Source organism: Pteronotus mesoamericanus, unplaced genomic scaffold (assembly GCF_021234165.1).
Source record: "Pteronotus mesoamericanus isolate MK-2021 breed Mesoamerican mustached bat unplaced genomic scaffold, CSHL_Meso_final scaffold_137, whole genome shotgun sequence".
In the NCBI taxonomy this organism is placed as follows: Eukaryota; Metazoa; Chordata; class Mammalia; order Chiroptera; family Mormoopidae; genus Pteronotus; species Pteronotus mesoamericanus.
Genome location: NW_026555306.1, coordinates 3,876,532 through 3,902,393, shown reverse-complemented (window position 1 = coordinate 3,902,393; position 25,862 = coordinate 3,876,532). Strand labels below are relative to the sequence as shown.

At 43.8% G+C, this 25,862-nt stretch overlaps 1 protein-coding gene across 1 annotated transcript in view; it reads right to left on the bottom strand.

Moving 5' to 3' along the window:
- The window catches only part of ARHGAP35 (Rho GTPase activating protein 35), a 116,449-nt gene that overhangs the window by 41,123 nt on the left and 49,464 nt on the right, over positions 1-25,862 (bottom strand). The window contains exon 3 of the mRNA XM_054588644.1: positions 18,750-18,894. Within this exon, the coding sequence (XP_054444619.1) occupies positions 18,750-18,894 (145 nt within the window). The remainder of the gene's footprint in view (positions 1-18,749; positions 18,895-25,862) is intronic.

The following is a 25,862-nucleotide window of genomic DNA, read 5'->3' as shown; positions in this document are numbered from 1 at the left end:
TACAGAGTCTGGGTACAAAGTTAATACACAGAAATCAAAAACCTTCATCTCTACAAACACCCTATTAGTCCCTTTTAAATGTGTATCAAAAAAAAAAAAAGGCCAGTGCTATATAAAAACTTTAAAATGGTACTGAGGGACACAAAAGCCATAACATCATAAAGATATCAACAGTTAATGTATGATTTAATATGATCTCAGTAGGATTACAAAAGTTTTTTTTTTTAACTACACAAATAGATCCTAAAATTCATATGGAAAAATAAACAAACAACAAAGCCAAGAAATTTCCAAAGTGGTTACCAATAAAGCTGAAGGAATTAAAACAATGTCGTTCTGGCACATCGATGGACGGTGGTTTGCCAGCTAGATAAATAAAATGAGAGGGTTCAGAAAGACATCCCAATACACACAGGAAGTTGGTCTATATTATAAGTGGCTTTCAGGTCAGTGGCAGGGAGGACAGATTATGCAATAAACACTGTCGTTACAACTGAAATAATGTTGCATCATCCACAAAATAAATCTTAGATAAAAATAAAGCCATCGTGCTGGCTGGGTAGCTCAGATGGTTAGAGCATGATCCCGATATGCCATGGTTGCGGGTTTGATCCCCGGTCAGGGCACATACAAGAACCAAACAATGAATGCGTAAGTGAGTAAAACAACAAATCAGTGTTTTGATCTCTCTCTTCCTCCATCTCTAAAAATCAATTTTTAAAAAAGCCATGAAATCCTAAGAAAAAATTATAGTAGACTGTCACAAATAATCTTGGAGTGGGATAACCCTTTCTGAATATATCAAAAGCCCAGAAGCCAAAAGAAACAATGGAAAATTCAACTGTAAAAACAAAGGAATAAATTCTATATAGAAGGAAGATTATAATAAAGCCAAGCAACAAACTAAGATAACTGCAGCTTATATACAGACAAAGGGAGACTACTAGTTTAGAGGACTTCGGTAGAAGGCTAAGAGTGGAGATGTATTTTTCCACTGCATATTGTCCTGAATTTTGTATCAAACACATGATTTAAAAAAATTAATAGTGGGCTGGGCCCTGACTGGTGTAGCTCAGTGAATTAAGGTGCTGGCCTGCAAACCAAAGGGGTCATGGGTTCGCTTCCCAGCCAGGGCACATGCCTGGGTTGTGAGAAGATCCCCAGTAGGGGGGCGTGCAAGAGGCAACCACATATTGACACATCTTTCCTTCTCTCCCTCCCTTCCCCTCTCTCTAAAAATAAATAATGAAATAGGTTTTAAAAAATAGTGGGCTGGGCTTGTGTCTTGTCTGAAATAATGTTTTCCATTACTTTGGAGTTGAGAAAGTATTCTCTTTTGTGAAATAACAGTAAAAAAAGTTAAAAAAAAAATTAAAGTCCTTGCTTGGCAGAAAAGCTGGCACTCCTCTGTGACCCCCAAAATGCTAAAGGTAGCTGTGCTGGGCTACTAAATCAAAGTCTGGGAGCCCCTGTAGTGTAGGTCAAGATAAAGTTGACAAACTTAATAGGCAAGCTATGCAAGAAATGAGACCAAAGTCGTGATGAGCCAGCTCCTGACCGGGAAAGCATGGCTGCCAATCGCCTCTCATCTTTAGGGAGTTACTGGAAGGTCTACCTCACAGGGTTGTTGTCAAGATTAGATGAGGTACAACTGGTAGTACATACCTATCCAAGAGTAGCTGAAAACTTTCTACTTTTCAAATTATGTGACCAACATACGTCAAGACAAGCACGGCTGCAAAGAAATCTTATAATTTACACACATTTCCATGTGTCCGTCTTCTGATCTCTCATACCACCCATCCTATAGCATGAGTGAGGCACGTGAACTCCACTCTGCACTGAAGGAATTAAGGACATGAGAGGTGAAATGACTCGAGCTCCCTCCTCTAGGTCCTCAGTCTTTTCTGAACACAGGCACATCCTTCCTCCCACCCCCATTCCCCCATTCTCGTTTCTGAACTTTGAACGGCAGGGACCATGTCACAGTCATTGTCTTCTGGACTATGAAGACGCTCATTAAACATCCTCATCGCCTGAGTCAGTTGTTCAGATGCCCACATCAATCGCCGTGCCCCCGTAGCAAAATGGTCATTATGCCCAACTTCACAAATGTGAAGTGACTGAGAAAACCTATTTGAATGCATAAACCATCTAACAGTTGAGCTATACATCTAACAGTCCAAAATACACTTAAAGACAGAAGGATGGTAACATCTGACTCACAGTGTTAGAAGGTTTGCTTTAAGAACAGATTAAGAATCATTTGTAATTAGTATGCTGAGATGTATAAATGATTATTTCTCAAATGCTCAGGAGTTGGTTAAATCTAGGAGGATAGACGGATACGTCAATATGCTGTTGTCATCATCATTCCCGTTTAACAGATAAGGCTTAGAGAGAGTAAGTAACTTGCCCCGAATCGCAGAGCTAATGAGGTGGCAGAACTAGGCCTGGCATCCAAGCAGAGTGGCCCCAGTGGACTGTTCTTAACCACTTTGCTAAATTCTCTCACTTGTTAAATGACGCTAAACACTGCATGGCAGCATGAAGGCTCACTGTTTTCTTTCTTCTTTATATTTTTCAAGAAGACAAGTATGACAATAATACAGCAATTTCTATTTTGTAAAAAAGACAAGTATTTTTTTCTTAAATCGCTTAAGGGGTTCCCCGTAATCTTGCTTATATTATTTAAATGCTCCGTAAGTCCTTCCCTTCAAAGATCACTCTGAAGATAAAGCTTCCTTACCCAAAATACAGGAAATATGAAATAGCGATGTTCAGATTAGGAAGATACTGTCGGCCTTTCATAATTGTTGCCAAGAAGGCAGTTGAAAGGCTAGCTGTGTGTGGGCACGAGATGATTCCTCTGGTGCTCTGCTCCTAACGGCGAGGACAAAATGAAATCATGCTTATAAAGAGCTTAGGATGAGGCCTCCTAAATGTTAATTATCCTCATCATTATTGTTGTTGAAACAGCTACTATGACATTCCCTCTAGCTGATGATGTACATCTCTGCTCATTTTTCCAGCCTAGGCTAGATGATCAGTTATACCTATACTTACTGTACTGCCCACAACCCTTTCTCCAGTAGCTGGTATCACAAAGACGGGGGGCGGCTTAGAAACAAGGGGACGCTTAGAATCAACAACTGCTCTATTTAGGTCAATTTGGGCTAGGTATTTTTACTTTACTTTTTTCTTCCTCTAGTCCTAGTGACATTAAAACATCAACGACAAATACGTAACCCACACTTTTCAAGGCTCAGGAAAATTCTGAATTAAGATTCGAGGTCCTTCATTCCCTTCATCCATTATAGAGGAGTATGTGCCCTCTGTAGAGAGCCCAGCCCAGGAAGTGAAATAGCTCTTTATAGATTAAGTTTCTACAAAAACACTCTCTTGCTGCCAGGGCCCAAATGCTGGCTCCTGACAACCACAACAGAAGAAAGAGTTTTCTGTTGTGGCTTTTGAAACACAAAAAAATAGATCACAAAAACAGAAACACTGATTGTAGTTCCAGTTATCAGGAGCTCTGGACTACATACTACAAAGGTCTTGTTTCAACCAAATTGCAGCTTACGTGAAAAGATAAATTGTGTTTGTTTAAAAAAAAAAAAACAACTGTTGGGAGGCCACCAAATTTAAATAGCCAAAGGATTCTAGCCAAGAGTGAAAGAACGTAAACTGGGGTGAAATCACAAGGCCTTGCACATCTCTGTTTGAAAAGTGGGACTGAATTGTCTGATACCCAAGTCATCTTACATTTCAAACAAATAAACTACCTGAGAGCCAAGTATTACACAAAAGAGTGAGCTTATCTTTTTAGACCAGGATCCTCAAGTGGTATTCTTCCACGTCTCCTTCCACCGGTCTCAGGCCTTTTGGCTTTCTGTTGCCTCAATTCCCATTCCTACTGACCCAATTGCTCTGTTCTGGTCATGTGTACATAAAGATCCCTGACTGAGGTCTCTGGAGAGCCAGGCCCCCTGGGGACACATAAATGAAGAGAGGCTTGGCCCGCACCTTAAGGATCTCAGGAGTTCTGATGTCCACGTCAATTGCCCTGCCATCTGTATTTGTCTGCTCAGGCTGCCATGACAAAAATACCATAGACTGGGTCGCTTGAAAACAGAAATTTATTTTCTCAACGTTCTAGAGGCTAGGAAGTCCAAATCAATGTGCTGGAGGATTTGTGAGAGCTCTGGTCTTCCTATAAGGACACTAATCCTATCAGATAATGGCCCCACCCATATAAACTCATTTAACCTTAACACAAGAGAGAATGTGCTACAATGGAGGCACGTTGAGAGTGGGAAGGCTTCAGAAACAGTAGGGATTTGTCAGGTAGAAGAGGAAACTACATGTGAGGCAATATGAACAGTGATAAACAATGAAGTGGAGGCATGAAGCTAAAAAGTGTGATGAAAGATGAAGTTTGAAAGGCTAGCTGGGACCAGTAGCTGGCTCCTCCGCTTACCATTTTTGGCATTCTCCCAGTTTTACTCTAACCCAGGCAGCCCATCATGATGATTTATACCCCTCCATCCTTTCAGGTCTAAACCAAGGGTCTAGGTAAACCCATGACAACAATATTGGAGACCGCGTACATATCCAGAGAAACAAAGGGAAGAATGCAGGGAGACCTGCCAAAAAACAGCCCTGGCTGGTGTGGCTTGGTGGACTGAGCACCAGCCTGTAAAGCAAGAGGTCGCTGGTTTGATTCCCAGTCAGGGCACGAGCCTGGGTTGCGGGCCAGGTCCCCAGCAGGGGGCACGTGAGAGGCAACTACACATTGATGTTTCCCTTTCTTGCTCCCACCTTTCCCCTCTCTCTAAAAATAAATAAAGTCTTTGAAAAAACAAAACAACACAAAACGAACAGATGAAGAGCATTCAAGTCCTCAAGGGTCCAGACTGTTTACCACATAATGGTCACTATTATTTTATTGAACAAAGGCCAAATATTGTCCCTCCACTCATAACATTCCATTGGCTTCTTACCTCACTTAGAGTAAAAAGCCAAGGTTTTTACCAAGGATGTTTTAGTCGCAGGACTTTTACACCCACTGTTCTGTTTCTCTGTCTGGAAGGTCCTTTCCCAGGAAATGGCATGGCGCCCTCTCTCCGCTTCCTTCAGGCCCCAGCCCTCCTATCTAAAACACTCACACTCGCCCCAGACATTTCACACCCACTCTCCTGCTTCATTTTTTCCTCCTGAGCACTGATCACTAAGATTCTTTGTATTTGACTTACTATTGCCTGTCCCCTCCATTACACTGTAATGTATGCTGCATGTGGACAAGGCTTTCTAGTGTTCTGTTTAATACTGCGCCATCAGTATCCTGAGCAGTGCGTGGCACATGATATAGAAGGTGCTCAATAGCTGTGTGCTGAATAAGTGACAGTATCCTCACAGTTCCAGGCCCTCCGGTCCTCTGGCCCTCTGGAACCAGGCAAAGAAATAAATGCACAAAGGACTACTTATCTAAAGAGTAAGGTGAAGGGAGATGAAGATAGCTCTGTGGAAAAAAGATTCCCAAGTCTTTATCACAGGCCAAGTAAGCAGGGAGATCTAAAACAAGAAACAAAGATCTCCGACAGTAAGGAGTGAACGTCTAAATAGGAATTCAAAATCAACTATGAGGTGATCCGAGGATAAGCAAGACATTAACACTGAAAATTTCACCTCAACGTAACAAGCTCCCTCCCCTTCTGAGTGTCCACTATGCGTCGTGTGATCGCACACATGATCTCACTCAATCCTCATAGTCCTGACAAGACAGCTGTCATTGTTAGCTGTGTTTTAAAGAGGAAGCTGAGCTCAGAGATGTAAAGAGTTTAGCTGAGAGAAGTAGAAGAGCAGGGATTTGAAACGGAGTGTTGCTGGCTCCAGAGGCCATGCCTGACCGCCCTGCTTTCGGCCCTTTAAGAACTCAGGAAGGGGAGTCACTCTCCTGAAGGGAGAAGCCTGGGCTGGACCTTGAAGGAGGGCTGGGGCCTCTGCACAGGCATTAAGGGGACAAAGCCCAGTGGCTAAGAGGGCGTGACAAATGGGGGCCCCCCAGCTGAGAGGCTCAACTAGAGTGGAAGATGCGTCTCAGGCAGTGTCTATAATGGTAACAGCAGCAAATGCTAACTGGACACTATAACCTGCCAGGTACTCTTAATAAGGTCTTTTACATACTGAATCATCTCAATGACTCAAAGTGCCATTCTTTATCTTCACTGAACAGCCAAGGAAACTGAGTCACAGAGAGGTTAAACATTTGTTCAGAGGCAGCAGATCAAAGTTCTGAACGCAGGCAGTTTGGCTCCAGGTTCATCCTGAGCAGATTATTCAGTGGCAAGAAAATAAAGGGGGAAAGGCCACCAAAACATAACCTGTACCCGCACAGGCGCACGGTCCCCGCACAGGCGCGCGGTCCCCCCACAGGCACGGGGCAAAAGTCTTCACTTGGCTTCTCTGTGGCCCATCCCATGTTACCCATAACACTTGCACTCTCTCTACTCTCCCCATCTCTACCTCCTGCTTTGATCTGCCCTGATGTGTTTGTTGCCTGGCTGTCTCCCAAAGGCCTCTGATCTAATGGCAAGCGTTTTTCCCTGAAGATGCTACCCTCAATTAGTGGTGAAATTTAAATCTGCCATGCAGAAAGCACTTTGCTCATTTACCCAGGCAAATGAGCTAAACCAGAAGGAAGGTCACAGCTCTAAGTATTCTGTCAAAGACCATTTTTATACAGGGCTTCCATTTGTGTAGAGGAGTCGAGGGCCACCTCTGACCTGCAAACGATGTGGACAAGCTGATCTACAGCCACAGCCCTTAGTCATGGCTGCCGGGCTTTGCCCTCAGAGATAGGAGGGTAAGGGCCTGCTTCTGGACTCTGCCCTCATCTTCCCTCCCCTCCCAAACTGCCCACAGGGCTGAACCTTTCATATTGCAGCCTCACTGGCAGTTGTCAATAAGAACAACTTAACTGTGCTACCGATGGCCAAAACTCAAGCAGAGAGCAATGCCCTATGGTGACTGGGCAAGTAAAAACCGTGGGGTTATCAAGATCTCTGCTAACCACAGTCTCAACTCTGAAACCACAGGAAGGGCCCTAGCACAGAGCAGAGCTACACCACAAGGTCCTGGAAGAATTCAAGATTACTCCAGCCAGGCACACTCTGCAAATGGGAAAAATCCGGCTGCTCAAAGAATGGGTGAGATAGTTTTGTGTACCCACATACCCCCTTGCCAGGACCCCCTGTACCCCTTAAAAGGTAGGAAATACAAAGTCACAAATAGGTAGCAGAAATCCCCTTACTAGTTTAGCTCTCAGTCTCGTAAATTATTAACCCTCAGGGACTGACATGTGTTTCAAGACATCTTTTAAACCACCATGTTCAACACGCTAAAATTAATTATTAAAAACTGTCTTACTCCTGGCTATATATCTTAAGTCCATGAGTGTACACAAATGCACCAAAATTCATGTATAAGAATGTTCTTAGCAGCATTATTCATAATAATCCCAAACTGGAAAGTGCCCAAATGTCCATGAAAAGTTAGAATAAATAAATTGTGGGTTATTCACACGACGGAATAGTATACAGCAATGAGAATAATTTACAACCACACATAACCAAGGATAAATTTATAAATTCAACAACAGATGAATGCCAAATAAAAGAAGCCAGACCAAAATTGCATTTGGTCTCAGCTTGTTTTTAAAGAACAAAATTAGGCAAAACTAGCCTTGGCTGGGTAGCTCAGTTGGCTAGAGCATTGTACTGATACACCAAGGTTGCAGGTTCAATCCCTGGTCAGGGCACGTAATAGAATCAACCATAAATAACTGGAATAACAAATTAATGTTTCTCTTTCTCTCTCCCCTTCCTCTCGCTCTAAAGTCAATAAATTTAAAAAAACAGTAGGCAAAACTATTTCATAATGGTTAGACACCAGGTAGTAGTTATGCCTGGTAAGAGGACTCTGGGGAGGGGTTGGGGCTGGGCATCTGTTTCTTGATCTGTTTTACTTGTTATACAGGTGTGTTCCATCTGTGGCTATTCATTGAGCTGTACCTATGATGAGTATACTTTCCTAATGGATGCTACACTTAAGTGAGAAGTTTTTAAATACTGCCTACAGACGTTGTCCAATCTTATTCATTACTGCTTGGAGGAATGCTCTGTTTGTATTTCCACAGCCACAGCAAATCAGTGACAGGAGCCACCGAATGATGGCCAGCACTCACTGGGTGGTTACTCTGGACCAGGTATTCAAAGGACATCACAAAAAGGAGTTCATTCAATTCTAGAAAATTGCCTTTTGAAGATGCTATTATTTTTACTCCCAATTTGAAGGAACAAGAGAACGAGGCTTAGATAGTTTAAGGCCAGCTACTTCATGCGTAAGTCAGGATGCCAGGGTGCCTCCAAAGTCCATGGAGCTGGCTATCTAAATGGGAAATGGGTTCCTGTTATACATGCAGAAGCTGCATTAGGCACCCTCCCCACAATTTTTTTTCATGACCCCGACCTTTTTATCGAGTCTAGGCCAGCTGTCCTGTATCACATTCTGGATTTAACTGATTGTTTCCTCATGATAAGATTCGGATTAAGTGTTTTTGGCAAGGAGGCACACAATGTTAGTCTGACCCGCTATTTGCGGTGCTGGGGCTCATCACTTTGTTAAGGCAGTGACCTCCCTATCTCTCCATTATAAAGGTACGTTTCTCTTTTGTAATTGGTAATTAATGTATTGGTTGATATTCTGAAACCATGTAAATAGCAAGTTCCCAGAAAACCTTTCCACAGTGATTCAATGTTTGTCTCCCTCCCTTCCCCTAAATCTTAAAAAAAAAAAAAAAAAAAATCAACTATTGTACAATATATAACTTATAACTTATATATTGTACAATAAACTGTATCCAGTAAAAGTGCACGATTTGGGCTCCCCAACTCTCCATCCGCAGTGGAGTTGCCGCCAAGATGCGGACTTTCGTGAAAACCCTTACGAAGAAGGCCCCACTCTCAAGGCTGAACCCTTGAACAGAAAATGTAAAGACCAAGATCCAGGGTAAGGAAGGAATTCCTCCTGATCAGCAAAGATTGTTCTTTGCTGGCAAGCAACTGAAAGATGGGCACACTTTGTCAGACTACAGCACTCAGAAGGAGTCCACTCTTCATTTTGTGTTGAGACTTCATGGTACGGCAAGAAAAGGAAGAAGTTTTACACCACTCCCCCAAAAGGAATAAACATAAGAGAAAGAAGGTAAGCTGGCTGTCCTGAAATACTATGAAGTGGATGAGGATGGCATAAATCAGTCACCTTCATCAGGAGTGCCCTTCAGATGAATGTGGTGCTGGAGTTTTTACGGCCAGCCACTTTGGCAGACATTATTGTGGCAAATGTTGTCTGACCTATTGCTTCAACAAACCAGAAGACAAGTAATTGTATATGGGTTAATGAAAAACATGAATTAAAAAAAAAAGCGCACAATTTGGTAACTGAAATATGTACACAGGGGTGAAATCATCACCACAACCAAGATATAAAACATTTCCATCACCCCCAGAAGTTTTCCCATGCCCCTCTGCACTCCATGCCACCCCCAGCTCCCAGGCAACAACAGATATGCCTTCTGTCACTATACATTAGTTTGCATGTCCTAGAGCTGGGTATAACTAGAATCATAACTTGCAGTCATTTGTGTCTGGTTTCTATCACTTTCAGCTTTTAATGATTTCAGCTTCAGTCATGTTGGAGTATCTAGCAGGAATTCATTCCTTTTGGCTCCTGAGTAGTATTCCAGTGGATGGCTAGACCAGCTCGTTTATTAACCCCAGTGGATGGGTGGTTTCCAGTTTGGGATTTCAAGAATAAAGCTGTTAAAAAGAGCCGAACACAAGTCCTTCTGTGAACGTGCCTTCGCTTCTCTTAAGCAAATACCTATGAGTGGAATGTTAAGTGTATGTTTAACGTTTTTGGTTTTATTTTTTTTTTAAGATTTTATTTATTTTTAGAGAAAGGGGAAGGGAGGAAGAAAGAGGGAGAGAAACGCCAATGTGCAAGAGATATATCAATTGTTTGGCTCTTGCACACCCCCAACTGGGGACCTGGCCTGCAACCCAGGCATATGCCCTGACCAGGAATCAAACCAGCAACCTTTTGGTCTGCAGGTCAGCAATCAATCCTCTGGAGCACACCAACTAGGGCTGTTTAACTCTTAATAAACTACCAAAGAGTTTTCCAAAGTGAGCTTATATACCTGTTTATATGTCCAGCAGCAGCGGGCAAGGGTTCCAACTCCCCCAGATCCTCACTTGGTCCTCCTGTCTGTAGTTTTGTTCCCCAGTGATTTTAAAATCCAGTGAGGTTCTTTACACGCATGTGTAATGCATTTGTGTGATTATGTCTATCTCCATCACCCCTGGATCTTATGGGGGAAAACTTTAGTTCAACATAGTGCCTAGCATATAGTAGATGCTTAATTAATATAAACATTCAATACATATCTGTTGAATGAATAAAACCTGCCACCTCTCCAATGAAAAGATGGTAAATTAAATATTTGTAGAACAGTGATTTATCAGGAAGTTCTTCTACGACCATTTGGTGCTAGATCCTGCATTTTCCCTCCCATTTAACCAGAGATGAGAGGTCAAACTTGACCTGATTCTGCTGCCTCTCAAGAGACAGTACCCCAGAAGGCAAACAGGTAAAGGCCCCTCCTGCATCATGCAGCCTGCCAAGTGTAGGCACTGAAACCCCAAGGCAGGGCTGTGTGGTTCAACCTTATACCCTCTAGCAAAAGGCCTTGAAAATAGTTAATTTCAACTGCACTATTGTGTCCAGGTAGGTGCTATGCTGCCCCGAAGACCAAGCCCCGGTTCTATCACCAGGTTTTGCGGGGGATTCCTCCCCATAGAGTAGGGAAGAGAATATAAATGCTGCCACCTTCTCTCTGGCCAGGTTAACGCTGAACTTTGATGACACCAAGATCTCCCCACAGCGATGTACCCTGACCCCTTTCCAAGGGCCAGCTTCCCACCACACCTGGTATCTTAGAGCAGTAAGCCTCCTGTGAAATGAGGGCGCATATGCCAAGTGCCCCGACAACGCTTGGACCATAGCAAGCACACAATAAATGTGTCAGGAATAGAAAACGGAGGGTCAATGTGATGGAGGCCATCTCTGGCATTATTATTTTAATGAGCTGCCAGGGTTCCTTGACTACAGGGAGTTTTCTGTTCCATAAGGACTAACTGAAATTAAGACGCACTAACAAAATTGTGGCCTACAGTTATTTATATGCTATGGTCTGAATACGTTCTAAGTCGAGATGGGAACGAGGGGGCCTTCTGTTTCTCCCTGGGAACAACTGCTTTCTTGGCCCTCTGCAGTGCTTGCTGGAGATGCTGGGGACCTCTCGGTGAGCAAAGCAATTACAGAAAGGCCCCTATTGCCCTGCCCCCGCCTCCTGTCAATAGAAAAAGTTAAGAAATCACAGAAAAAGGGAGAGGAGACTTGGTCTCACACATTATTTAAAAAAACCCACTTAGAGATAGCGCTGTTATTAGTTAAATGACTGACGAGCGGGGCCTGCAGAGCACATGCGGCGGAGCCCAGATGAGCCGGCACCAGGTGCTCAGCCTGCTGGGTGCTGGGCTCCTGGGGTGGGCAGGAGCGACACCCGGAAGCTCCCTCAGGAGGTTTCTCCACTGAAGGACAAGAATATTTCCCCCATCTGTGGGGAAAAAGCCTTGTCTCAAAATTGTCCCAGAGATCCAGGATTTAAATCCTTAGTTTTGTGACCACAGTGAGGTGGAAAGACAAAGTACTTTTCCTGAGAAATTATTCTCAGGAGGATTGTGAATGGGCTCTAAAGTAAGGACTCACCCGGACTCCAGTGAGATGAACTCTGGACCAAAGTGAACAGTCCTACTTCCTGCCACGCACGGGGAGCTGAGAGTAGCAGGGCCAGTGTTCGCTCTCTCAGGAGTCACATGGCCCCGACCAATTTTCCACGTGGGTGGAAACTGGGGGAAAAAGCGTTCCAGCCAAAAGATAAAGTGCGTCTGACTGCCAGCACCCCCCTCCCAGTGGTGACCCCAGAGCAGCTGTGGTGGTTACATGGCCTCTTCCAACCCTTCTGTGTAACCAGAGCTGTGGGAGTGAAAATCTAATACCCTATTACCACAGCGAGCACCAAGGCTGTCCCTGGGCCGGGGCTAAAAGCATCTGCAAATCAACTGGGAAACTCTTCTGCCTACTGGTCATCTCTTGAACACTTCCCAGTTTTAAAAAATACAAAACAAGGGTAAATAAACTGGTCCGAAAGCTCAGGAAAAAAGACAGGTGCAAACCAGAGCCAACGTCCACCGCCAAGGTTCCGTCTGGGCTGACCTCAGGCTGTGAAGGAGCAGCTCCAACGGACAGTCTCGGTAGTAGAGCGCGGAGCTGCAGACTTTCAGGAGACAGGGCAGTGGTCCTCTCCCTGGGGTCTGTGTTTAGGAGGAATCAGCAATTGACGCACAAACTACGGGGAGGGGACACGGCAGTCACAGGACCCTGCCGCAGGCCACCCCTGGGCCCTAGAGGTACCTGAAAACAAAGCTTCTCTCCTGACACTTCCAGAGACCCTTTCTGACACCAGATCTTGTCGTGCTCTACTCAGATTAAAGATTATGAAATAAAAGAGATGCCCAAGGTATACAGTATTAAGTTAAAATAAACAGAAAACAAGCTGCACAACAGTATGTACATGATCTCACTTTTTAAGCATTTTGGGGGGCAGTATTAGCAGCAAAGATGCTCCAGCTATTACTGCAGATTACTTCTGGAGTTTGGGATTATAAGGGACTTTCACTTTCTGTTATATTCCTGTAGAACATCTATGGGTATTTATAAGGTTGGATTTTTTAAGAGTAAACAAGTTTATTGCTCTTGTAACTAGAAAAATATTTGTAAGGTGATGGAATGGTTCAAACTGTCACAAATCTTAATGGCCATGCCACCGTCCTCCACCACAAGGTTTTGTTTTGCTTTGCTCTCGACAGTGCCTCGGGCTGTCACACTGGCCAGGTGGGTGGGTGGGTGGCAAGGCGCGCCCTGAGGCAGGGAGAGGGACACCGGCTTTCCTCCCTGCCACTGCCTGCACGAGTGTAACTCCCAAGCACTGCCCCTGAAACTGATGATGCAATATGTCATTTGCCAGAACAAGCAAAGTGCCAAGGCCTATGAGACAGACACAAAAACAGGGAAACGACTTTCAACTTTGAACTGCTTGCGGCAGGCCTGCCAAACAAGCTTCGTCTGGAGTATCGTTTGCAGTCAGCTAAAAGTGACTGCCATGGAGTCAATGGCAGTTTCTACCGAGAACAAGAGGGAGAGATGGGAAGCGGGGGAGGCAGTCGGGTGGCAGCACAGGGTTTCCCTAAGGAAAGTGCAAGTCACTGGGGGCTGGGAAAAAACCTAACCCATAATTTATTCGTCATCCAATGAAATCCTATAGTGTCCCCACGCCCAATTCACAGGTGTGCTGTGTCCAAGGAGAAACACTGCATCTTCCGTCCCAGCCCTCTGCTCAGACAGCAGCCACAAGGTGAGGTGGCTATGGACGGTGTCAGAAGGGGCTGAGGGTGATGGAGAGGCACAGACAGCACACCACACAAAGGGTCATTATACAAGACAGCTGGCTGGACTTTTCAAAAACGGTCATCATTAAAAAAAGGGGGGGGGGCCAGAAAGAGCTCTTCTGGGCTAAGAGAGATGAAGGGGTAGTAGCCTAATGCACTACAAATATTGACTGGCTCCTAGAACAAGAAGTTCAGTTATTAGAGATAGTTTTAAGTCAAATGTGTAAATTTAAACACAGACTATTTATATAAAATACCACTGAATTAATGCTAACATTCTTAAAAGTGATAATGTTATTGCAGTCATGAAGGAGAAAGTCCTGAAGCTTAGGGACCTCAGCTGAGAGTTTTAGGAGTGAAGTGACGCAGGGCCAGCAGCTTACTTTCAAATGGCTCAACTATAAAAATGAGGGGAAAGGGGGACATGTGGCAAAATGTCAACTACTGGAGAGTACTGAGTAACTGCTGTATTACTCTTTCAACTTTGCAATGGGTTTTACAATTTTTCAAATTTAAAAGATGAGAAAGATAAAAGTCATGGATGTTTACATTTAATAGTAAAGTCTGACAGACAACAGAAAGAAAGGCCAAATACCCAGAGAGCGAAGCTCACAGCGACGACCAGCAGGCAGCGAGCACTCCCGGGTCCAGGTGCAGTCGCAGCGTTTCACTGGGAAGATTCCCCGCACCCTCACAGAGCCTTGGGGGGCGGGTCCTGCCATCGCCCTCAGTTTACAGATGAGCAAACGGCAGAACAGAGATTTGCACTCCAGTCTAACTAGATCTGAAGCTCTGTATCACTATTCTAAAATGACCCCTAGCTAAACTGTTTCTTTATTTTAAGAACACCAGAAGAAAATGCTACACGGACCAAACAACAGAGGAATAGTTAAATAATCTGTAATGGAACCATTTAATGGAACAAGATGCAGCACTTAAAAGTTATGTTTTCAAAGAGTATCTGATGACTGGCGCATGCGAACAAAACAATGTCTGGTTTAAAAAGCAGTGCTTTTTAAACAATGGTCCTCCAACCCAACTCTTGGTTACTGAATTCTTTTGCTGCAGGAAAACAAGAGTAGGTAAGTTGGTGGGAGAATTCAGGGCTCTTCTGCCTCATCTAAGTTATGCTAAAAAAAATTTTGAGAACTATCACACCGTTACGTTAAATTATGTAAAAGTAAAAACTTATACATATGTACAGACAAGGCAGATTGTAAGGAAATAGATCAAACCATTAACAGTGGTCTTCACTAAGTGGAGATCAACGAATCTTTAAATTCTTTTTCATAGTCTTTTGTTTAATTTCTACAAATGGAACATACTTTAATAATATAATTAGGAAAAAAGTTCTTTTAGAAAATGGAGTACAGCCCTGGCCAGTGGGGCTCAGTTGGTGGAGCAATGTCCCATAAAGGGAAAGGTCACGGATTCAGTTCCCGGTCAGGGCACATGCCTGGGCTGCGGGCTTGGTCTCCAGTCAGGGAGCACATGGAAGGCAGCTGATCAATGTTTCTCTCTCCCCCCCCGCCCTCCCTCCTCTCTAAAATCAATGAGCATGTTCTGGGGTGAGGAGGGAGGGAGGGAGGGAACAGAATACACAAGGACCACCTGCCAGTACGCACGCGCACGCGCGCGCGCACACACACACACACACACACACACAGAGTTTACAGATACCAGGTTGAATTTTCACTTTGAAATTCTATAAAAGTACAAATTAATGCCAATGAAGGGAAGTATATGACCAAATTTTAAAAGGACAAAGAGAGAAGAAAACAATAACATTTAGGTGTTCCAGGCTGAAAACCACTCATTCAATCAACAATTGAACGTATACTGGGTGCCAGGCTCTAGGCAGATAGAACAGAGAATCCTGTTCTCAGGAAATGGAAATGTGCTTGAGAAGAACTATCAGGGAGGTAACATCAAAGTGCTGCTGTTGTAGGGGAGTCTTGAAAAATAAGACAAGTTCCAGAGGCAGGAGGAACGTGGGACACATTTCAGACATATGAGGGATACATACAAAGCAAAGAAATATTGCTTGGCCCATGTGCGTCTAATGTATTGTTTGTATTCTTGTAAAACAATTTAAAAATTAATGCCTGCCATAGTAGCAAACAGAAAGGCAGGGGTAAAAAGAGAAAGGAAGAATGAAGGGAGGGGGAAAGAGAGGGGGAAGGCAGGCAGGCAGACAAGCAGGCAGGGCACTGCGTGCGAGAGGGAGGCGCCAAGAGCGCGGCCAGCATCTGACAGGCAACGAGGCAGCAAGAAGAGGCTCTCGGCAGAACTGTCCCGTGATCAGGAGGGCTGAGGCTGGGACAGTGGGGCAGTGTGTAGCTGACGTGGAGGGAGCAGACCCAAGAGATTTCATAGTAGAAGCAACACACTTGGGAACTGACTAGATGAGTCAGAGATGTCCCTGAAGCTCCAAGCTTTCTGGTGACAGGGAGGACAGTGACGCAGTCTAACAAAGCTTTAAGACAAGCAGCAGCTTGGCAGTGGACCGTGGGGATGGTTGAGAAGGTCTTCATACCTGAAAGGATTCACAAGTAGAAGGACAAGAGGAAGCAAAATTTCGCCACTGGGTGTAAAAAAAGCTAATCACAATCCAAGAGCGAGAGAAGCAAGGTGATGAGGGTAGGTCAAGACCGCTGATGTGCTCAGCTAAGGGCATGCGGGCAACATTCTGGCACTTGGTGCTACCACAGGTGAGCCACTCAAGGAGGCCGCTCACAAAAGGCCCCTCCTGAGAAGGCGAGGCTCTCCCAGACAGGAAAATCCCAATTAATAAATGCAGAAAGAATCACAGAGCTAGAAGAACGATGGCGATCTCTGTCTTAGGCAAGAGTCATCAGTGGATACTAAAACTAGTAGGTGAAAGTGTTAGGAGAAACCAGATACTTACAATCTCAAAGCACCTCCCTACAAAATGCTTATTCATTACAAAGGGGCAAAGAGTAGCTTTATAGCGGAGAAGCTTGGCAGACACCACCACCTTAATCAAGGGATCAAAGTGGGTATCTCCAGTGATGGGACAAATTGACATCACATGCCACCTGGTGCGATACACCGAGAAGGACACAACATTGCTTCGCTGTGGTTGCTGCCAAAAGCGCAAACCTGAATCTAATCATGAGGAAACATTAAAAAAACAAAGAACAAAAAAAAACTCCACTAGAAACAAAAACTCAAGTTGAGGAACATCTTACAAAATAATTCATCTGTACTCTTTAAAATTATCGAGACCATGAAAATCAGACAGACTGAATGGTTTTAAATAAAAGGAGACTAAAGAGACTTGACAACTAAACGTAACATGTGGTCTGGGATTAATCCTGGACCAAAAAAACAAAACAAGAAAACCCCACAAGACCTGTCTTTTGCTATAAAGGACATTAATGGAACATCTAATGAAATGAAAATGTCTATAGATTAGATAGGCTAGTACTGCATTAGCGCTAATGTTCTAGTTTTCAAAGTTGCACGGTGATGTAAGAGAATGTTTTTAGGGAATACTCACTAAAGTGTTTCAGAGTAAAGGGGCATCTTATCTGTAACTTTCAAACATTTCAGAAAAAAGATACAAATATATAGGGAAAGAGATACAGGGAATGTAGTACAATGTTAACATTGGGGGAACATGAGAATTCGTTGTAACTTTCAATTTATTACAACTTATAATTTTTGTAACTTTCCTATAAATTGGAAATAAATTTAAAAAAAAAATAAGGGAAAAAGTGCCAGCCCCCGACCTCCTCCCAATGCCACAAACTGTCTCTCTAAAACGCTGGGTCAACAAGAGAGGCTTCAATCACTGAATTGCTTTGTATAGATTTCCTCCTCGCCCAAGGGAGAGGTGACAGGAAGAAACGGATACAAAACCAGTGTCCAAAAGATGGACATTCAGAAGCAGCCTTGGGTATAGAATGGACTAATAAACAAAGCTGCAGGTCTGCTGTGAATATACAAACTGCCTGCTTTGATTCAACCCTAGAGTGCTGCAGAGAAAACCCTGGAAATAATGACAGTCTTTACCGGGCTTCAACTTGAAACCTAGTTTCCCCGATTCCGCACATCCTAAGGAAATATTAATACCAGTCAGTCAGCTTAATAAAATGCTGCTGAAATTATCAGCAGAGCCTGACAGACTTTCCACACAACACAATACTTAATATCACTACAGATAACACTGTAATCAAGAAGAACACATAGGAAGGCTGTAATCCCCTACCTTGGTTTCACATCGGTTTAAGCCTATATTCTTGGGCTCAACTATTAATGCTCAAGGATTTGCATAACCCTGTGCATGCTATACCTCCTTCTCCTCAAAGTTCATCAGCTTAGAAAGCATCCAGGAGAAGAACATGGGAAATAATAGCATGAAACTGGATGCTCCAGGGGTTTCAAAAGAGAGGCCAGAAGACACGTTATGAAAGCTCTTAATGAAGGAAATAAATGTTTTAACACAGGTAAAATTGTGTCACTTCAAGAACAATGCAGAAGCATTTTTAAGGTAGTCGGCCTTTGCAATGACACTGAGTTACCAGGTTAGTTGAAATGCAGCTGCTTGACCAGAAGATACCCAAGCACCAAGCTGGTTTCTAACCGCAGTATGAAATAAACAAACAAATACATAACAATACTACTACTATCAATATAAGACTCTCAGGCACTTGATCAGTGGTTAAAGGCTATAACAGTCACAATTATTCATTTTACCAAGCCAAAATGTATTACCATTTGTGTCCAGTTTAGTGTCGAGGACACAAAGAGAAATAAAACCCTTTCCTTACCCCCAAGCGGCTGACAAACAGGCTGCCTGCTATGACAGGGAGATGGGGGGACACAGAAAAGGTACCCGGATTAGCTACAACCGCAGCCCCGAGGACAGGACTGCTCCCCTGTTCTGAAAGCTCGACCAGACCGCACACCACAGCCTCACAACTGCGGGCACACCGGGGGGACGCCGAGAGCCGCTGGGACTGCTCAGCCCTTCCTCAGCAAGCATCGCACACTAGACGAGAGCTGATTCCAGAATCTCCAGATGGCTTAGCCCTCTGGAAAGCATCCTGGAGACACTGAAAGCTGTAATTGGCTCTGAGGTAACACGCTTACCTGTGGCTTCAATGTACTCGATGCATCTCTCAATAAAAACAGGAATTGGCTTCTCTGGAGTCACGACAGTTGTTAAGGGGACCCCAAAATAGTTACTCTCCCAGGTTGCCTTCGTGATGGATGGCCGGGGTTTGGGCTTTGGTTTCTGTCCAGGAAAGAGAAAAGAAAGCAGAAAAACAAAGTGAGTCTCATCGCACACTTACACGTCCGGAAGGCGTCCCGAAGGGAACTCACGGTGGTGTGGAAACTGTTGGAAAGGTTCCAAGCAAGAGACCCACTTGTTCATCTAATTTGGAATTTTCTAGCCTCCAAATATCACACAAGATGCCAGCAAGCTATCACATAATCACACCTTGACCATGAGACTGCATTCTCAGAACAATGGTGTTTATAAGAAGCAGGCCGTGTTTGCTTAATAACAATGAGATGACTATCTACATCCTTTATCAGGGGTACCCCAGTGTAAACAGGAAGTTTTCCAAACCCACTGAATGGGTAATAGATGTTATACTCTCAAAGATGGTTAAACTCTTAAAAAGATAAAAGATAGATTTGAAAACTAATAATTTCCTCTTTAAAGAAAAAGAGAGGCATGTATTCTTGCTAGGGTATAAATCTCTCTGTGAGAATTTCCTTCTACACCAGCTTAGTGTTAGAGACTCTGCATTAGAAAAGGGTAAAACTATCTCATCAAATGGGACGAAGATAATTCTTTGTCTTTTCTGCTCCAGCACATTCCTCATGCAGCAGGAGTAGCAGCTGCAGCAACTACTTCAGAGCTGACTATGTACCAGGTAAGCCCCAAATGTTATTTTTGTTTTTTAAAAATATTTATTGTTGACACTATTACAGATGACCTCCATCTCCCCCCCTTTACTCAGCCACCGCCTCCGCCACCTCCACAACTCCCCTTCACCACGTTGTTGTCTGTGTCTGCGGGCTATGCATACAGGTTCTCTGGCTAATCTCTTCCCGCCCTCTACCCAAATATTATTTCTCTTAAATCTTACTGACATTCCATTTTACAAAGGAAAAATGTCACGTGCCTAAATGATACAACTAGTTAGCGACAGTGCTGAGATCCAAACCCAGGACGGTCTGTCTCCAAAGGCCCTGGTATTTTGTCAGTGGGTCTTTATTACTATTAAGAGTTATCCAGATTGTAGTGTACTCTTAATCATTTATCCAATCGTCCACTTATCGTCTGCCTATTCCATGAACTTTCTGAGGAAGGCGATGAAACACAGTGGGTCAAGAGCACAGGTTTTGCAGTCAGACAGAACTGATATGGACAGTAACTGAATTTTCTAGGACTCAGCTTCTTCATCTGTAGAATGGGGTTTTTAACACCCCCCCCCCCCACAGATCTGTTGTGAATCTGGAATGAAATAATGCATATCAAGAATTTAAGCAAGCGTTTGCTTAATACAAAATGAGTATTCAACTGATGGAGCCTAAGTTTTCTAGTTAACTAAGATTGTTAGGCCACATCCTCATCTTGCTCTAGTACTCAGAGCGGGAAGTTAGTATAAAATTAAAATTTATTGTCTATTTACTAGTATGGTTAGAAGGCTTTATGGTGATCAGAAATAACTTCCTTGCAGGTTCTCTTAATTAAAAATTCCATTTTTTATTCCTCAATACCAGTCTCAGTTTTATTGAAGAACAGTTGTTGCTGTTAATTTTGACAGGCAAACTCTGCCATATTGGGGTCAGCAAAAAGAAGAAAGAATGTCACTGAAATCCAGACAGTCTTCTTTCTATATTCAGATTCTAGAGTTAACAGGTTACACAGTATGGAGAGACCATTGCTTGATTCCTTGTTATCCGGCTACAACCACATGTAATGATAAAAGCACTCAGCCCTTTCTTTCCTTTAGCAACAGCTTCCCTTCATTGGGTTACTGTATACTAGGCGCAAAGCCACTTCCCCTCCATCACATCATTTCACCTTCACGACCATCTTGAGAGCAGGGTGCTGTCCCTGAGATACCCAATCACTGACCAATGTCAGAAGTGCCTGTCAGGGTTCAAACCCAGGTCTATTAGATTCTAAAGTGTAACTACTACTTCTTTTAAAAAAGATTTCATTTATTTTTAGAGAGGGGGGGAGGGAGAAAGGGAGAGAAACATCGATGTGTGGTTGCCTCTCGTATGCTCCCTACTGGGAACCTGGCCCGCAACCCAGGCCTGTGCCCTGACTGAGAATCCAACTGGTGACCCTTTGGTTCGCAGGCCAGCACTCCATCCACTGAGCCACACCAGCCAGGGCCAAAGCTCAGCTTCTTTATGTTGTACTTCATATAAGTAGAAGATGCCAGAAAGACAGTCTAGATCGGTTATTTCATATAAAAACACATCATAAATCATTAATTTGTTTTTCCTTACTTCTTTGCAAAAACTCTAAAGTCAGAGCCTGCTCGCCTCAGGCAGCCGGTAAGAGGAGAGCAGCAGCGCCCCCGCCCCGAGCCAGAGCAGTTGTGCCACTGGTCCCCCGAGGAGTGGGCCTACTGCAGCGGGCCTGGGCCAGGGCCAGGCTTTTGGCGTGTGTGGCTGTTCTCTGGGACCCGAGGGCCCGTTCACATCGCATTACAGGCCTGCATACTGACTCGGCCAGCTGTCAGCAGGCCGTGTGAGGGGTGGGTTGTCTTGGCCTTTGGGTTTTCACTTCGGGTGATGTCAGCCAGCAGTCGGGAAATGGCTTGTTCCTTCCTTCATTTACACACACACACATACACACATACACATGCGCGCGCACGCGTATATATGTAGATATTAAAAAAATTCCCAGCTGTTCTTTTTTTGCCACTTGTTTGCATGCACAGGAAGTCCTCCAAGAATCTCAGACTAAACAGGAAGTGATCTGTTCCCACATAAAGGGTACCAAAAGGAATGAGAGTGGGCAGGATAAGGAAGGGAATAGTTGACCCCAACGTAGAAGCCAGGTTAGTGGATTTCATGCGGAGATCCCTAAATACTTTTAAGTTTATAGGTTGTATGTATCTGTGAGTAAACGTTCCAGATTGCTCCTACTAACCTGAAAATGAATCAAATTGCTGGAGATACACCAGGGTCCATTTATCTTGATCCTATTTGGTTACCCTACTCTTTAGTAGATATTTTAACAAAGGCCAAAAATTTCTGTTGTATTTCTGTGGTTTTAGGAAATTTCCTATTTGTTTAGAGCATTTTTTCCTCATGTGTTTCAAAATAAAGGACATGAATAATTTCAGAGCAAATATCTCAATGATGTTTATGAGCATGGGTTTTGGAGGAAGGGAAGACTGGGGCACTATTAGAGCTATTTCAAATAGCTATAGGACTATTTCACGGAAAAAGAACAAATTTTTTTGTATAATTTCAAAGGGTCATGTTGGGAGAGGTTAAGAGGAAGACACAGAAAGGCAATTTTGGCCAATATAAAGAGAAATTTAAAAACAAAACAACCCAGATGTTTAAAAAGGAAGGGACTGCTGCGTAAGCAAAGAGGCTGCAACCTACCTGCCGTACTCACAGTCAAGGAGATTCTGCCATTAGAGGGAAGACTTTTAAATCAGACAACTGCTCATAGCTCTCACCTTGAAGCATCTGAGATCTAGTTCAGCACTTCAACTTACAAATACAGAAATGAAAAGTAAGCTTTAGCAACAGCATCAACTCCCTTTGCTCAGTGACGTGGATATTCTCTCTCTCTCTCTCTTTCTCTGTCCGTCTCCCCTCCTTCACTCTTGACCTCTCTCATTTAAGTACACTCTGGTTTACAGAACGTCAAATACCCCCTTGGAGTAACTAAAGGCTCTGTAGGGTAAGGAATTCTCGCACAACTCATTCTACACTTTCCTGGTAAGAAAATCAGACTTTGTGGTGCATGTCAAAAGTTGGGCCAGATTTCTCATAGAACAAGCACCCCATCAGGCACCTGAAGAGTTACTGGGCAAATGTCAGGTGGAAATGCCATTTTTCTGAGTAGCCTGCCAGATGTCTCAATTCTCGATCAGACATGTGTCACTCATTAGGAGTCACTGCAGCCCTCTCAGCAGCAGATGCTTAGAGAGGAGAAAATAACACCATCCTAACATCTATCTTCTTTCGGGGGCACTCACTTAACAGGCTGAATTGGAGTACGTATCTAGCCAGAGGAAACCAAATCCTGAGAACAATCAACACATCTGTGTCTCCAAGTTTAGAGTCTGACTGAGTCAAAACCGGAAAATAAGTGATTAATTAGGAGTTGGTCATATGCAGGACACTGTGCCAGGTGCTCTGCACAATCAACTGAAATCTCAGTTTTCAAGGTAAGGGTTATTAGCCTCATTTTACAGATGAAAAACCAGAGGCCTGGAGAGATTCATACCCAGCACTGAGAGAGCCAGGATGCAGAGGCCAGTGATCAGGGAATGCCAAAAGCCTAAGGGTCTTTCCCTTCCATGAACTATCTCCATGACGAATGTCACTGACATAAACAAAGGACTGGGTCAGCTTGAATCATCCTCACCTTGTCTTTTTCAATAAATATTTTTTGAATGAATAACAGTCGCTTGTTCTTTACTTCAGTTTCCCTAAGAACTACATGCCTGGTTCTTAAGTCCTGATACTGGCCAGGAAGCAAAAGAAACAGATGAGCTGCTAGTTTACGGCAGTGTGCTGAGGAGAAACGGGGACTGCGATCTGTCTCTGGCCTCGTGGCGTTTCTCAAATGAGAAAAGAGCATTAAGGGGAAAGTCCCAACTCTCCCAGGGTGAGAAGATGTCTCTCGCCTGCCTATGGGATGGTGGTAAGCCCACTCCACTCCCCCTCCACGTCCAGGGGGCAGGAAAAAGATTAGAATGCCAGCCAAGGAGTAACAAACAGGCTGGAGAAGGATCCTTTCTGTCAAACTATACAGCGATTAGGTTCCAGAGCCTGATGACATGTAGTAGGCACTTAATAAATTTCCTGAACAAAACCAGTTTTCCATAATGCACAGGGCCAACGTTTGATATTTTTTTAAGTTTAGATGAGGAATTTCTCTGTGTGTCCAGAGGGTTTTTTTCCTTCTCCTAACACAGTGCTGCTCTCACTAGGATATGAAGAGGTGGGGCTCAGAAGGTCTTGTTCATATGAATAATACTGTATTCCCTGTATGTACAGAGAATCAATTCCCTGTGGGCACCAAGCAGGGACAGTCATTTACATACACGCACAGCCATTCTCCTACTGGGCTAAGTTCCTAGAGGACAAGAATGTTGGTCTTTTTAAGTGCACCATAGCCAAGGTCACATAGCAAACCAGAGGTAGAGCCAATACTAGAACCAAAGTAATCTGTTGCCCTCAATGAACTTACACTCTAATTGGTAAGAGAAGACATATATCTACAGCAAACAAAGCTTATCCAGGTATCAGATGAGCAAGCACCAACTGAGCCACAAAGAAGTCTCCCATGGTGAAAACGGAGAGGTCAGCCACCCTTTCTGGCTAAAGAGTATTCTATCTTCTGCAAGAACAGCAGGTACAGCTATGTAGTGATGCCCAACTGTCAACTTCAACTAGTCTCTCCTCGTCTCCATGAATAATACCCTTATACACGTGAAATAACTTATCCAGATTTTAGGGTCAGAAAATATGGTCTCTACCCCTGTACCACCCAGCACGTCCTTTTAAATGATTGGTTTAAATAGCTAAAAATGGTTTAAATAGCTAAAGGAAATAAAAATCCAGGCTGTTGGGTTCTCCATTTCTTTTTCTTTTTTTTTTAAAGGAGGAATGACACATACAGAATATAATCTGGAACAGGGGCAGTGTCCTCTGAATGGGGACAACTCCCCCTTTCCAGAGTGAATCTGATTATCAGCAAAGCCCTAGACAGTTACAAGCATTGTCACATGGTTTGCCAAGCTGCGTGGTTGCACGCCCTGGACTGACTGTAGCTGGTACGACAGAAAAACCGAAAGATTCCATCAACTACACGACTGCAGGATCCCCTCCGCCCCAAGCGCTTTCTTGCACTCCATATTCAATGTTACGGCTTTCTGATTGGCAACGATTCCCTCATACTTCCAACAGAGCTTCAAAAAGACCTTTCCTATTAAGCTACTTGCTCATGCCCCACATGTACTCTTGGTTAACTGGTGCTCCCCCTTCTGGCTTTGAAAAAGTTGAAGCCCAGGTTTAAGAGAAAACCTGAGGATGTTTGTTCTTATTGGCAAAGTCTATTATGAAAGTGCAAATGCTTAGACTTGTCTCCTCAAGCCTGGCAGTCAGGACTCTGACCCGGTCACCCCCCAGCTCAGGGCACCTTTATTTAGGGAGGGCGCAAGAAGGAGCATGAAGCCTCAGCTTTCCTAGCATCCCTAATCCTCTCACATGATGGGGGGGAGGGGGGAAGAAAGGCAGGTCTTTCTTTCATCTGCTCAGGGACCCCAAATAAACTAAAACCATAGCTTTATGCTCTATAAAGGCATAACATCTAGCAAATCTCGGTCAATCCCTATTTCTGTTTCAGGCCAAATGGCCAATGCAATAGGCAGCTAAGAGGGCAGTGACGGGGGGGTTTGGGTGGTGGCGTCTGTCCACTAGTTCCAGAGAGGTTTTTACAAACCTCCTTCTTGACTCAACGCTCACTGAATGTGGACTAACCAGAGTTACACGTCAGTTTTTACCTGCTTGCCTCCTCACCAGCAGGGGATAAACCACACTCAGAAGGCCTTTATCTATGGAGGTTGGGATCATTCCTTACTTGAGCTGAAATAATCTGGGTCTTTACAAAGACATTTCAGTATCACTAGATGTTGGAGGAGAGCAAGGTGGCTCAGTTATGATCAGAGCAATTCCCTGTTCTTTGAAAATAGATTTGGGCTGCTTATTGTAATATTTATATTTTGCAAAGCAGGTGTGCTGTAAACTAAGGCAGATAGTTAAAGATAGTCTATTTTTTTGTCACCAAAACACACTACAGCAGTGCTTTGGGCTTAAAATAAATTGAGAAACAAATGATACCAGTCGAAAACAATTTCTCAAAGTTCCAGTTGCTATTTTAGTGTCTCCGTGTCTTTTTCGTCCTCTGCTCAACTAGACTCTGAAGCTGGAAACAAACAGCACCATGTTGTTCTTAGGAGGCAGTGTGGGGAAATGGAT